Here is a 14,580-nt window from a genome sequence, read left to right as displayed (position 1 = left end):
ACTTTGGCCTAGTAGCAATGACTGCAGAAGGACAATGGGCAGAAGCAGAGGTCAGCAACATTGCTCATGTGTTCTGCAAACAGACTATACCAGCAGCACTGGGGAGAATGAAAGAGAAACAAGACATTTATGAGACATAAAGGTATCACATAAAACCAGAGCAAATGAGAAGAATATTGGCTGAATCCCAGCATAGATAATCCTTATAAACATGCAGGAATGTTGTAGGCTGTAAGCGAATGTCAGTAATATAGTACATTAAGAGATTCACATTACATTCAGTGCTCTGCTAGCCCCAACCACTGGATCTTATATAGCCTAGACGATTAAAATAAAAACAAACCTGGCATCTCATCTCCCCTGTCTCCTTGAAGACATTTTGTGTACACAATTTTATTACACTGAACAAAGATACTAGGGTCTGATTTTCCTTGAGCTGTCAAAGTACAAAAGAAATGCAAAAAGTCCTTGCCCAGATCTAGCAAAGTGCTGGGTTTTATCTTTTGGCAGGTGCTCAATATGCAGCCCACATAATCACATGTTAATGACTGGAGTGTGTTAATCAGCATGCATACCTGATTCCTCCTTGCCCAAGAAGAAAAAACAAAAAGCCAAAGTATCTGAGCACATGTTCTTTCTTCTTTGGAAGGCAACATCGTCAATTTTTCAAAAGGGAAGAGCAGAAGGAGGGAGAGAAAGAAAACTTTTCCCCAAGTGCCTTTGTGAAAACTGACCTGTTAGGACAGCTGTGAAAGTTACAGGTGAATTTATTCTGATATACTCAAAAAGAAAAGCAAGCTGTGTACAATAGAGATACAGTTTCACGTACAAGCCTCTATTTCTGTTCCACTAGGAAGATAAGTGTTTTTTGATGTTTTTAAAGTTCAGAATAAAATCAAAATGAAATTTAAAAAAATTTTAAGAGAGCAAAAATAAATTTTGTTGTTAGGTCATTTCATTCATGTCCAGCTCTTTATAACAAAGATACTAGAGTGGTTTCCATTTCCTTCCCCAGCTTATTTTACTGATGAAAAAAAAAACTGAGACAAACAGGGTTAAGTGATTTGCTCAATCACACAGCTAGTCTGCATCTAAGGTCAGCTTTGAACTTAGGAAGGTGAATTCTTGATTGATTCCAAGTTTAGTAACCTACATACAGAGCCATCCACTTCCTCCCCCAAAATAAAACAACATATATTAATAAGTAAATAAATAAAAATAACCAGGCAAAGTGAAATTAATGGCAAAAGTGACTGGAACATTTGTGGTAGGAAAGGGTACCTGAGATAGAGGTGGTGTTGAGGGGCCCCTTCCTATGTCTACCAGATTTATTAAAACAATGTACATTTGGATTTTTTTTTAAGACGACACCTTAGAAATTTTGGGAATCTTTTTAGAATAGCTACAAGCTAACCATGTGAAAATACCAGAGATTAATCTAGGAGCACTAAACAACTTTAATTGGCTATTTAGTTATCTACACAAATACACTATCTTGCTGGCTATCATGCAAATAAAAATGCTTTTTACATTGATTTCAAATGAAAATAAATTTTTGTCACCTCAGTTGTTAACCAAGATCCAAAAAGAGGCTGCCATGTGCTAGTAACAATTTAGGCAGGGGTGCGAGGGTGTCTTGAGTATGTATATTTCTCTTCTCTTCTTTCTTCTCTCTCTGTCTCTCTTTTTTCTTTTCTCTTCTCTTCTCTTCTTCTCTCCTCTTCTCTTTCTCCCTCCTTCCCTCTCTCCCTCTCCCTCTTTCTGTGTGTGTGCGCATGTGTATGTGTGTGTGTGTGTATCTGTGTGTCTCAAGCATAAGTGTGTACAAATCTCAGGATTTGCTGAAACAAAAAATAGCCTCTGCCTTCTTTGGGGGAATGGCTGCCATATTTCACACAGACCAACTCACCCCTCTTATTTCCATCCCTAACCCTAGCTTTGGACCAAGTGCACCTGCTTCCCATTCTATCTTCCCCATTTTCTGGGAGAAAAATTCTTCAGAGAGGAAATGCAGTCACTAAACTCTGCATATCTGAAACTCACCTGGTCTCTGAATTCCTTCCAATGCCACAAAGGACCAATCAGGTACCTTGAAAGAGTAAACCTAGGTCAAGATTCAAATGAACTTTGGATGATACCTGGACTCAGCTGTGGACCATTTTAGGATCTCTCTTGATGTGCTCCAGCCTAGAGGAGATGCAGCGATGTGATTTGTGTCCCTCCAAGCCACAGGCACAACTCCAGAAAAGGTAAAGAAAGCAACTGTATTTGGGTGCTAAGGAAATAACAAAATTTTGCTAACAACTGGCAACAGGTTGAGCTTTTAAACTTTTTAAAATGGTTAACCAGATTACAAATCTTTTAAAAGACTGCCACAAAGGAAGGGATGGCCAGAAAATATTTCATCCCTACTGAAAATCCTTGGGCTGTGCTATCATGGAGTGACAAGAGTCCTATTCCAAGAAACAATCCAGAATCCACTCCAGGCTTTTTAGGACTCTGTCAAGTGAACTGTATGAAACAGTTTGGAGTTGATTAGCAACTTGACTGGACTGAGTAGGAGGGGCAGAGAGTAGATGCTGTTTGCAAGCAGAGAAGCATTGTTCCCGACAGTTCTTAATTAATTAGGTATGTCAACACTCCTGCTTTTGCTTGCTCTCCATTGCAACAAAAGGGCATTACTGGCACCATTTATTTACAGAGCAAAAATGCTCTTACTAAGAGAAGCCAAAATTCAGCCATGGCAGTCTGATCATTTGAGATATTCTAAGGTGGAGAAAGAGGGGAACAGTGGTAAAGCTCATTGACAAGGCTGAGATTAATACTGATGTAACTAATGATGTCATTGCAAACCAAATAAAGGCAGAATTGGGTGCCTCTGAGTCTTTGTGTGGATACATGTTATATCACACACACACACACACACACACACACACTCACACTAAAGAGTTTCTTGAAGCCAGGGAATGTTTCTTTGGATTCTGTGAAGAGGCATCCATGTGCACTGGGTCATACATAGGTGCTTAATTAATGCTTATTGAAGTGAATTGCTTGTTGAGGTTTTGGGATTGTTGGAGTTTTTTGGTTTGGGTTTGGGTTTTTGTTTTGTTTGTTTCAGTTTGTTTTGTTTTGAGATCTAGTCTCCCTATTTTACCCAGGATGGAAGTGCAATGACCACTTAAGGAAATAGATAAATTTAATTGAATCTCTTTGTAAACAAACATTAACACCAAGATTTTAAAGTACATTTTACCATAGTCCACTGATGCCTACTAATATAGATGTTCTTGCTACCCTAACTGATATTCTCCCCTGACATATATATCCCTTTAGATGTTCTTCCAATAACTGAAACTCAACTTGTTCAATGACAAACTAGTTTGTTCTATCCACCTGTCATCTTCCTCACCCCTCAGAGAAAGAGATTGCAATTCTACCATTCAAGTAAATGACACTTCCACCAATCTATCAGCAACCTTGAAGCTATTTCCAACTCTGTTCCTTGCCTTACTTTTCTATTCTCACCTATGAAAACTTGCTGAGTCTTTTTGCTTAGTCCCCCAAATCCATCCCTTTCTTTTCATTCCTCCAACCTCCAGATTATTTCAAGACTTTGAGATTCTATGCTTGAATTATTCCAATAGAGTTCTTGATTTTCAACACTGCTCTTCTCTGCAAAATCCCTTACTCAATCTAGACTAACTAGATTTTTAACAAAATGCCATTTTTGACCATGTTACTCTTCTGATCAAGAAATGCCAGTGATCCTCTCTGATGTCAACTTCATCAGAACTTCTTGGCTTAATCTTCAACAGCTTCCAAGCTTCTTCCCTTCTTCCTTGCTTCACTTCTTGCAGCAGTCACTTTGTATGTAGCTCTATTTTCCTTTCCTCTTTACTGATCCTCTTCTCCTTTTATCCTTTAAAATTCCCAGGAGACAGACTCTGCCTGACTTTATTGCCACTCATTCACATTTGGTATGTTCTCACTATAGAGGACACCCATTTGCACTAGCAGACATTGTTACTCTGAATAAGTGTTCTTTACTTGTTCTTCTCCGGGCATTTCTGTTTCTCCAAATAGATCACAAGGACATCTCTGTCAAAAGTTGCATTTTCCTTTTCTTTTTGATCAAGGACATCTAATATAAAGATTTGCTCATAGCAAGAATTGAGTGGACACTGCTCCCTAAGATGCTTTTCAGTGAACAATATTCATTGAAAGATTTCCTAGAGGTAAACAGATTGAAAGAGGTCTGGGGAAGGCCAAGATGAGAACATAGCCAAACCCAGAGAGAGCCAGATCCAGAGAAGGCAGGACCATGCCTCTAAAACTTCCAACATATAAGAGTACTGGGGCAGCTAAGTGGCATAGTGGATAGAGCACCAGCCCTGAAGTAAGGAGGATTTGAGTTCAAATCTGGTCTCAGACAATTACCACTTCCTAGCTATGTGACCTTAGGCAAGTCACTTAACCCAAATTGCCTCAGCAAAAAAAAAAAAAAAAAAAAAAAAAAAATCAATTCCCACAACAGGCTTAGCAAACAGTTAAAACTCTGGGGGTCTGATGGTTAGATAACGGGGGCAAAAGAAGAATTAGAAACAAAAGTTTGGCTTTTGAATGGGTATCTGTCTCTCTGTGTCTCTGCTGACATGACCTACAGGTTTGCTTCATCAATTCAATTTAGCAAATAATAACAGCTATTTTCTGCTTAAGATTTTCTTCTGGATGATGGACCACAGGTACAGAATGAAACATTTGTTTTTTATTTTTAAAAAAATCTGTCATTAATTCTATTAAGACAGGACACCCTTCCTTATACCTTAGTTCTAGAGCCTTTTCTCTAATGATTATTTCCTAGCTTTCCTGTATATAGTTTGTTAGTATATGTTGTCTTCCCCATTGGATTGTGAGCTCCTCTAGGGTAGGTGCTTAATAAAGGTTTATTGACTAGAAATTAGCATTAAAAAAGCCTGGAGTTCCAATCTTTCCTCAGACTTTTTCTAGCTAAATAACCATGAGCAACTTTTCAGCCTCAGCTGCCTCACGTGTAATTCTGTGAAGATTATAATAGCATTTACTTCACAGAATTGTTGACTAATGATCTAATGAGATCACATGTAAATTGCTTTGAAGGCCCTAAAGTGCTATATATATGTTAACTATTATTTTAATAAATATAGTTCTTTGTTATAGTAGTAGGGACTATGAAGAGAAAGGTTGGAAAATTACATCAATGTTGTTGATGTTGTTATTGTTGTTTTTTGTTATTATTGTTTTAACTCTGTGCCATCTCAACTTTGGAAGCTATCTTCTAAGAAGGAGATTTTATTATCATTATTATCATCATCATTGCTAATGCTGTTGCTCCTGTTGGCCCTTTCCTTTCCAATAGGTAAGACTACAGTATTATAGATTTAGAGCTGGAAGAAATCTTGGGTTTCTTCTAGTGTGGTCCATTTCAGAGAGGAAGACATTGAAGTCAAGAGAGCAAAAGTGATTTATATAAGAACATTCCTTTTGTGATATCACACTATATCTCTAGGTGAAGGAAGGAAGGAAGGAAGGAAGGAAGGAAGGAAGGAAGGAAGGAAGGAAGGAAGGAAGGAAGGAAGGAAGGAAGGAAGAGAGGGAGAGAGGATGGAGGAGGGAGAGGGGGGAAGAGAAAAGGAGAGGGAGAGAGGAGGAGAGATTCCATAATCTGTATTTTTGAAAAGCAAAACTCTTTCTGAGTACAGAATGTAGAATACTGGTATATGTTCTTCTGACTGCCCACGAGTAAGGCATATAACACTTATAAAAACAGTATTGTCAAAACTGTCATCTTAAAAAAAAAAGTGTCCCTCTCTCTAAATCATTATTTCACATGAACTAACCCTTAGATTAAGAGAATAAACTGCTACAAAAAGGAATTGTGAGTTTCATTTCACCATCCTACCCCACCTTTACACATTAATTTTTAGGTAAAATTCAATCAATTGCCTATCCAACATTTTATTTGGCTTTAATCTCACCTTCCCTACTAACTAGCCCATCTACAGTTTTTTGACCACTGGCTAAAACTTGTGTTTTCTTCCTCCCTCTATAGTAAAGTCAAGCAGGCTGATGATCTGATGCCTGCAATTTAAGTCATGGCAGGTCTGACGTTGCACTGGTTACACATTGCTGCATCTATCAAATGAAACGGGAGCACAAAGGGAATCTCCAAATGCAGCTGCTATTTCCCATTTGTTAAATCCTTTTATTACACCATATAAGTACACAGCTGGGAAATACTATAGAGTGGGAGTTAAGACAAAATATTTTGGCTTCCAGACATTCAGAATTCACAAAGGCCCCAGTGGAAAGCAATGCTTGATATCAAAAGGGAGGGAAAGTTTGAAAACATTTCTAGCCAATATGCTTTTTTCTTTTTTTTGATGATGATGTATAATGTACTTATAGATTTTAAAGTAGTCTATATTACTATAAATTCTACTTGATAAAAATTTTGGAAATAGCTAGGCTTTTAAGTATTTTTTAAAATTTCAAACCATAAAACAATCTGCTTTTCCAAAGTCTACAGATAAATCATCAGAACAAGGACTGTTACTTGCCAAAACAAAAATGATGTTTTCCAAATTGTGGCAGCACATTTTGATTAATAGAAATAGTCAAATTCTCACTGAAGAACTATAACTTAGTCTTTCTCCCATCACAATCTGCTAGTAGGCAAACTTCCTGCTCAGAACTTTTGTAAAATTCCTTTTTCTTTCAGCAGTTGATTTCTTGACAAAACTAATGGCCATGCTATCCTGCCATCTAGAAGGTACTATCCTGAAAAAAGAGAAGGCTCAAATTTAGAAAGCAGACTCCACTGGGGAGAACATCTATAACCATTTATCATTATTTTTATTTATTATTCATTGACTATTCAATATCCACTGGCTCCATGGCCCTCTTCTTTCTCATTTTCTTTCTTCCTTCCTCTCTTTTCTGGATTGAGAGTGAGACAATCTAAGGCAAACCTTGATTTTCCTAAGAGATAGGAACTAGGATTTCTATAGCTCTTGAAAACTTTTAAAACACTTTGCATGTTTACGTGTCAATATTCACAACAATCTTTTGAAGTGGGTACTGTTTTTATCCCCATTTTACAGATGAGGAAAGGAAGGCAGACAGAGGTTGAGTGACTTGCCCATGATCACACAGCAATTTGAATTCAAGACATTCTGACTGCAGGCCTAGAACTCTATCCTTCATTCCATTTAACTGCCTCATACTACTTGAATGACTTTGGATAAATCACTTTTCTGGGTCTTCATTATATCCTCTAAAAATGAGGGAATTGGACTAAGAATCAATTTTAAGGGACTAATAAAGTCCCTTTCAGATTCTCAAGACTACCATCCCTCTGTCACCCTTCTTGCTCTCTCTCTCTCTCTCACTCTTCTCCTCTACTCTGTCTCCCTTCTAGTAAGATATGGTTACCACTGACTTAAAGCAATGTGAAACCTAATGGAGAAAGGAACCTCAATGTGATAGTTCTATCTCTCATCACTACATGTTCTCGAAGCAATTTGAGGTAAACTATAGCTTATTAATAGATATAAATCACCATTAGGACTGGGATCACCCTCAGTGATTTCATAATTCATTACCTCTCAAGACAGAGGAGCTTGAAATGGCCTTGAAACAATAGGTAAGAAATCGATAGACGTTAGTGTTTTGAAAAGAAATCTCTAAACTGGATATGCAAGTAACACCCAGAAGTCAATTGAGTCCAACTTGCTGTAGACATTCTCCTAAGGGTGAAGGGGAAAGAACAGTAATGACTGGAGCTCTGCCTTCTCTTTTGCTTTATGAGTACCTAGGGATCCAGTCATCCAATTTTCAACTGAGCACAATGACTAAGAAAGTTTGTATTTGAGCCTTAGTCAAGAGAAACTAAATATAAATTCTGACGCATTGTCCTTATCCTTCTCCCTACTCTTAATAAAGATAAATGACAACTTTTATATTATATCACATAGATATTATCTCCATTTTACAGATGAAGATCCAAAAAGCTGAGTATATTGCCAATGGTCAATCCACTCTTATATACCTTCCAACTGTCTAATGATCCAGGGGTCCTCAAACTATGGCCCACGGGCCAGATGCAGCAGCTGAGGACATTTATCCCCTTCACCCAGGGCTATGAAGTTTCTTTATTTAAAGGCCCACAAAACAAAGTTTTTGTTTTTACTATAGTCCGGCCCTCCAACAGTCTGAGGGATAGTGAACTGGCCCCCTATTTAAAAAGTTTGAGGACCCCTGGTCTAACCTATGCAGAAATATACACTCTCTTCTTCCAATGGTATGCCTGACCATGGAAAAAGAACATCTGCCTGTAGAGTTATCTATTGAGGTGTTTCCTATTCACTTTAAGACTTCAGCTTAGCCCAAGAAAGGGCCATTCCCTCATCTATGAAAGGAAGATATCACTAGCCATCCTCCTGCCTGATTGTGCCATAGCCCTGGCTGTATCAGGAGCTAACTGGTATCTGTAAAAACTATGTGAAAATGTGAGTCATGCAGGTCTCAAAGCTATTGAATGTGGGTGTTATTATTATCAAGTAGAACTCTTTCATTTCCCTCTAGAGGCACGGAACAAAAATGGACATGTAAAAGCTTGGTGAGAGGTAGGATTGCCCACTGGACAGCATGAAGGATAGCTTTGATTCTGGGAGTTCTGGACTGGACTAGAATACCCCCTCAGAAAATGATGAGTGTTGTTATCATAACGAAATCAGTTTACCTCCTAGGGCCTAAGTTTTCTGGACTAAGAAGTGAAGATAATTATACTTGTACTATCTTTTTCCTTATGTTTGCCATGAAAAAAAGTGCTTTACAAACCTTAAAACATCACACAAAAGCAAGTTATTATTATAGTATTGGTTTAGGATACTAAGGTTTTCTAAATTATTCTCTTTCTTGATATTTGAAAAGGAAAGTCTGCATCCCCATTTCTTAAAGAACAAAAATGTCAGAAAGCAGAATGGGGATCACAATTTCTAATCTAAGGAAATATATTGAAGTGTCAGTTCCAAATATTTAAAAGCGAACATTTTAAATTTAAATATGGTAACAAATATGTTCCTGTATTAATTAATAGTATCTGTTTCGATAGTTGAAGATGATGTTTAACCTTAGAAAGGCCCGCTGATATATGGTATGAATCTGTGGTTGTGTCTGCCTCTCCTCCAGCCTGATGGAATGATACTCAAGAGCTTTCTGCATCTCTTTTAAATTAATACACAGGTACATGAGCTAGAAATGCTTCATTATAAATCAGATTTGACCATGGAAAAATATGATAAATACCTGCATCTCCTCACTAAAGATCTATTCTCCATATGACCTCATTCCCATACATGTGATTAGCTAATGAGATGACACAATATGAATCCATAGTCACACTTCATTGGGCCATTACTTATATTGTGATTTTCCTGTGTCTATCTACCCACTCTGCATGGAGGGAGATGAGCGTGCCCTTCAGAATGGGGGGGAAAGCTGTTGACAGGTCAAGCTGGCCCCTGCACATCAGTTAAATATCAAACCATCTGCCTGTCAAACATTGTCTGGTCCTGGCCACTTAGCAGCGTTGTAATCATTACACTAGGCTGTGCTAGGAGTTGTATAAAATGGTCAGCATTTGTGACTTCTTAAGAGATTCCTGGGTCACGCCTGACTTGAGGATGAGCGTCCTGGCCACAGACTTACCATTCTGTGCTGGGCTGAGATGACGCTGTCCCAGTCAGCATCTTGTTGAATGGTGGTGACAAGAGTTGGTAGCTCCTCAGGGAGAGGTTTGTTGTGCATGATAGGGTGAAGAGGCAGATGGGAGGTCACGTGCTGGTCACCGCCCTCTTCCTTTTCCCGAGCGGACAAATCCTGGGTCATCGCTTCCTCTCCATCAGCTGCACAGGCAAATGGAGAGGCGGCTTGCTTGGAAGACATTCTTCTGCAAAAGGAAGAAGATGGCACAAATTAACATGGATGGCTGGAGCCCGGGGAATAATCTTGCACAAGTTATAAAACTAGTTATTGACTGGACCCATGGATAGCAGTATGTGCTTGGGATGGGGGAAAAGAATCTTTGAACTTAAGTGGGAAAAAATTATTACATCTTTATTTTAATATAATTGGTTTTCTTTTTCATCTTAGGTATTTTATTTTAGGCATTTAAAAATATTCTGAGAAAGGGTCTACTTATAACCCCAGAGACTGTCACAGAACAGGCACTTAACAAAAACATGTTGATTGATTGATTGATAAACTAACCCTATATTTATAAGTCATTTCTTCCAATCACAAGTTGGATATGAACACTCAGGAGAAAAGGGAATTCAAGACTCTCTAGCTGTCTCCATTCAAATCAAAGCAACAAATATAGGAGACACTGAAGTTATATAGACAAAAATGAAATACTCCATACCCGTGTTAGAACTTATAGGTTCTGCCACTTTATGACTTAGCAAGTTATTTAACCTTTCTGAGCCTCAGTTTCCTCATCTGTAAAATGCTAGCATTGGACTAGTTAACCTTGAAACCCTTTTCTAGATCTAAAATTATTGCACTATGTAATCTGAAATTTCTACTGGGGGTGGGTTTGAGGAGGGGGATGCACCATATATACAAAAAAGTAATTACAAAACATCTGTCCCTTCCTTGGATAACTACTGCATTTTCATCAAAATTCTTCCTATACTTTATCTTCTCTCCAAGCCCCCAAAAATCCACAAACAGGTTTTTAAGGAACAGTTCTGGAGTTTGTACCCATCTTTCCTTAGTGTCCAAATTAGTCAGCTGTAAGCATGATTTGAAGAATCCAAAGGCCTAGATTCCTCCAATAGCCTTTGTAAGAACCAAATTATAATCACAGAAAAAGGAAGTTTATGCAGGGCCCTTAGGAAATTTAGCCAGGGAAGTAAATAATTTACTATGGAAGTCCTAAGCAAATCAGATTCTTGAGTTCTGATTTAGTTTGTGCCTTCTATTAATGAGTTCTATGCTTAATGCTTTTTAAAGCCAATCTGATTCTTTCCCAAAGATTTCCAAGATATTTACATGTCAACTGCTATAAAAGTTTAAGTGGCATATTGATTGATTGGCTGATAATGTGTGATTAGTCTTAAGGCAATTTTGTACCATTTGAGTTGAGTGCCTGAAATAATTATATTTCCATTTTATATTAGATAGTGCATACAAGATACAAAGCATTTTCAAGAATCCAGTGAATGAGAACAGTAAAATGACTGTTGTGAATAATATTGTTAAATCTATCTTCTAAACAAATGACCGAATATTCATTTATACATATATCCAAATATAAATATATTGACAACTCTTATCTCATACCATTTGAGGAGTCAAGGTGATAAGAAGATGTCTCTGTCCTGCTCTTTCAGACAGTAATAGAACTAGAGTTCTTCAATTGAATTTTTTTTTAAATGCCATAGCACTTTATTACAAGAAAAGGAATTTCTTAATTTCATAGAAGAAAGTATATTAGGCAACCATGTAACTTAAGAGGCATGACAACAACAGGAATACACTTTTCTCTAATTTTTTGGAACTGCTTTAAGTTTGTGACATCTTCAGTACTAAAACTGCTATGTAATGAAAGGAAGAAGATCCCCCACCTTAATTGCTCTTTAACATTAATTGATTTCATAGCATTTTTTTAAAAAATGCACAAATCAGTTAACATAGGAAACCACATGAGCATTTTTCAAATTAGCAAATCATTAACTTGCTAGTACTGTTTCTACAGACAAATAAATACTGATTAAAGGGTCTAGAAATCTGAGATTAACAGTTAAATTTACAAATCTGTCACATGCTTTCATGAATATTGCAGTGAAGGAAATATCAAGTGCAAAGAAAAATAATTAAGTTAATTCCAATTTAAACAGTAGTTTTTATGTAGCAGCCCATGTTTCACATAGGATTTAACAGCTAATGTTAAATTTCTCACAATTAATGAGGGGGCTCAGATTTAGTATCCTACAGTGAAAAAAATTAATATAGGATCAGCTAATCTAATTATGCATAGTTCTAAATAAAAGTAGTACAAGCCCTGAAAGTATTTTGAAGCATATTAAAATGCGAGTACCTGTTTATAATAACCATCCTGTAAATAAGAACAAAAATCTTGATTAAAATCAGAACCTAGAAACTAACTAGTAAGGTGACTCAAAGGAATCTATCTCTGTGTATCCCTGAAAAAGAAAGGTAGGAAATGTTGACATAAGTGTTTTCAACCCAAAAAGCGAAATAAGACACATGTTCCCAATCCAGCCAAAATCAACCAATCGGTAAAATGCTTGGGAGAATGTGACTGAGTCTACAAACCCACCTAGATCTTCTTTCCTTTGAGATCTTCTTTCTTTTGATTTTCTATTTCTGTAGCAAGATCGGTCACTTTAAAAGAATGTGACTTTAGTTTTTAGGAGATTGCTACAAATGAGAGAACTTTCCATAGATTGAATGCAGAGAGATGCTCTCATACAGGAATGATTGTAAGTATTCATTTAAAACAGAACAACAAATGGGCTGCCATTTTAGAGACATTTTAAAAAGGAGGGGAAAAAAACTGTTTACTATAATTGAAAGGCACAATAATACAACATACTCCCAGTGGTTTCACCTCTCTGACAGACAGACATCATCTTATTATAAATTGAATTGGCTCCTTCCGATGGTATAGCTCTGGTTATTTCTCTGGGATAAATCAATCATGACACAGAACCAGAAATGAAAACAGTCTCTTAAGAATAATTCCATCTATAAATTGCACCAAGGAACAATAGTGCACCATCCTCATTAAACACAACCGTGCAGCTGTGAAAATAGTCTAAATCTGGCCAAAACTATGAGTTGGGTTTCAAAACTGGTTTGTTAGGGAGTGTTTTCTTAAGAAAGGCTGGGCCCTCGGTCTTAATCAGCCAATAAATTATTTCCTGCAATTACATTAAATAGAAAATTATCTTCAAATTGGGAGTGTTAATTGAAAATCAAAATTCAGAGTGAAGTTTAGAAATTACACGCTGAATATAATTAGTCGGGAAAGGCTTCACCTCGACTTCATAAACAGGCTTTTGGTGATTCCTCCAGTGACCATTCAGAAAAGCTTCCTTCTACTTACAGCATAACAGTTGTTTTTGAGATTAGAACCCTGATTTTCTACCAATTTCTACAATTGTAGCTACACTGATACCAGATCCAAATTTTAAGATAGAATAGATTTATCCATGCTCCATGTCTAGAACAGTGAAGATGCTTCCCTGTCAACAATGTCATGAAGTTGGAACCAAAAATATTTATTATTCCCATTTTACAGATATGGTTTAGATAAATAAAATGAGCATGCCCATTGTTTCACAGGTAATCGATTCTATTTCAGGGCTTGAACACGGGATATCTTACTCCAAACCTTGTACTCTTTTCACTATTCCATGGGAAACTTTCTCTTTGGCTATACATTTCCTCTTTGTAGTTTCTTATATTTAATCCAGTTTAGCTATCAAAAATTATTTTGAAATAGGAGATGAAGCTAATTTCATTTCTTAAGAATGAATAAATTGAGGACATTTTCTATTTGTTAGGATTATTGGTTTCTTTCTTGTTTTTGAATCAAAACGGAAAGCTTCTTGAATCTCTGGTTTAACCGTATAACTTACTCTTTATTTACTGTAGTATTGGGATTTAAAGCAACTGAGATAGCTTAGTTTTTACTGGATTCTCAGTCACTAATCCTTTTTGTTTGTTTGTTTTAATGACTCTCTATAAGACTCCTGTCTAAGGCCTCTGAAAATGATATTCTCAAAGCTAGCAAGACACATGTGACTATTCTTAATGATAGTCTGCCACCATAGCTCCCCTTAACAGTCACATAAATCCAATACGCCCACAGTTTAGCTTTTTAAAAAGTCAAGTGCCATGCTTTTTAAGAAAAGCTTAGATCAGTGTTTTTTGCATTAAATTTTTTTTCACTCAAGTGTCCAGTACTTTTTACTCTAGCTCTGTGATATTGACCTTTTACTGATGCTTAAGGGAAAAGTCATTTACCCCTTCCCCCCAAAAAAGTAGAAGTGGTCAATTTTTATTTGATTATACTTTGTTTTATTTCCACACTATTATAACTTAGAATCCATCCAATGAATTGTTCTTTTTAATTTGTATTAAAAAAATATCTCCCTAGCTCTAACCCCCTGAAAACAGGGGTTTATAATGGAAGTGCTGACACAACCCTAACTGAAGCAGCGCAAATGGTGCCGCGATAATACACAAAATCAAGTTCTATTATTCTAAACTCTCTTCGCTCATGGGATTTTTCTTTACTGTGCTCCCAGCCAAACTGCTGAAGCAGGAGAAATTTAAATGCAATCAAATGGGCCCAATTCTACTTACTAGAACAAGTGTCTACAGTGGTACAATCTTAAAAGGAGATGCAACAGATTTGTTTGGTGTTTTTTTTTAACTGTTTATTTATAATACAGTGCATTGGAGATAAAATAAAAGAGGAAATTACACTCACATGGTACCAGTGTA

General features: G+C 36.8%; 1 protein-coding gene across 14 annotated transcripts in view; it reads right to left on the bottom strand.

Moving 5' to 3' along the window:
• Window positions 1–14,580, bottom strand: part of SOX6 (SRY-box transcription factor 6) — a 538,119-nt gene that overhangs the window by 348,284 nt on the left and 175,255 nt on the right. For 13 of the 14 annotated variants that reach the window (XM_051967575.1, XM_051967573.1, XM_051967571.1 and 10 more), the window contains exon 2: window positions 9,748–9,988. In XM_051967575.1, coding sequence (XP_051823535.1) covers window positions 9,748–9,984 — 237 coding nt within the window. In that variant the 5' untranslated portion in view covers window positions 9,985–9,988. Of the gene's footprint in view, window positions 1–2,138; window positions 2,908–9,747; window positions 9,989–14,580 lie in introns of those variants that run through there. The other variant, XM_051967584.1, reaches the window with a different exon arrangement.

This window comes from Antechinus flavipes, chromosome 6 (assembly GCF_016432865.1).
Source record: "Antechinus flavipes isolate AdamAnt ecotype Samford, QLD, Australia chromosome 6, AdamAnt_v2, whole genome shotgun sequence".
Taxonomy (NCBI): Eukaryota; Metazoa; Chordata; class Mammalia; order Dasyuromorphia; family Dasyuridae; genus Antechinus; species Antechinus flavipes.
This window is presented reverse-complemented; position numbering and strand designations above follow the sequence as displayed.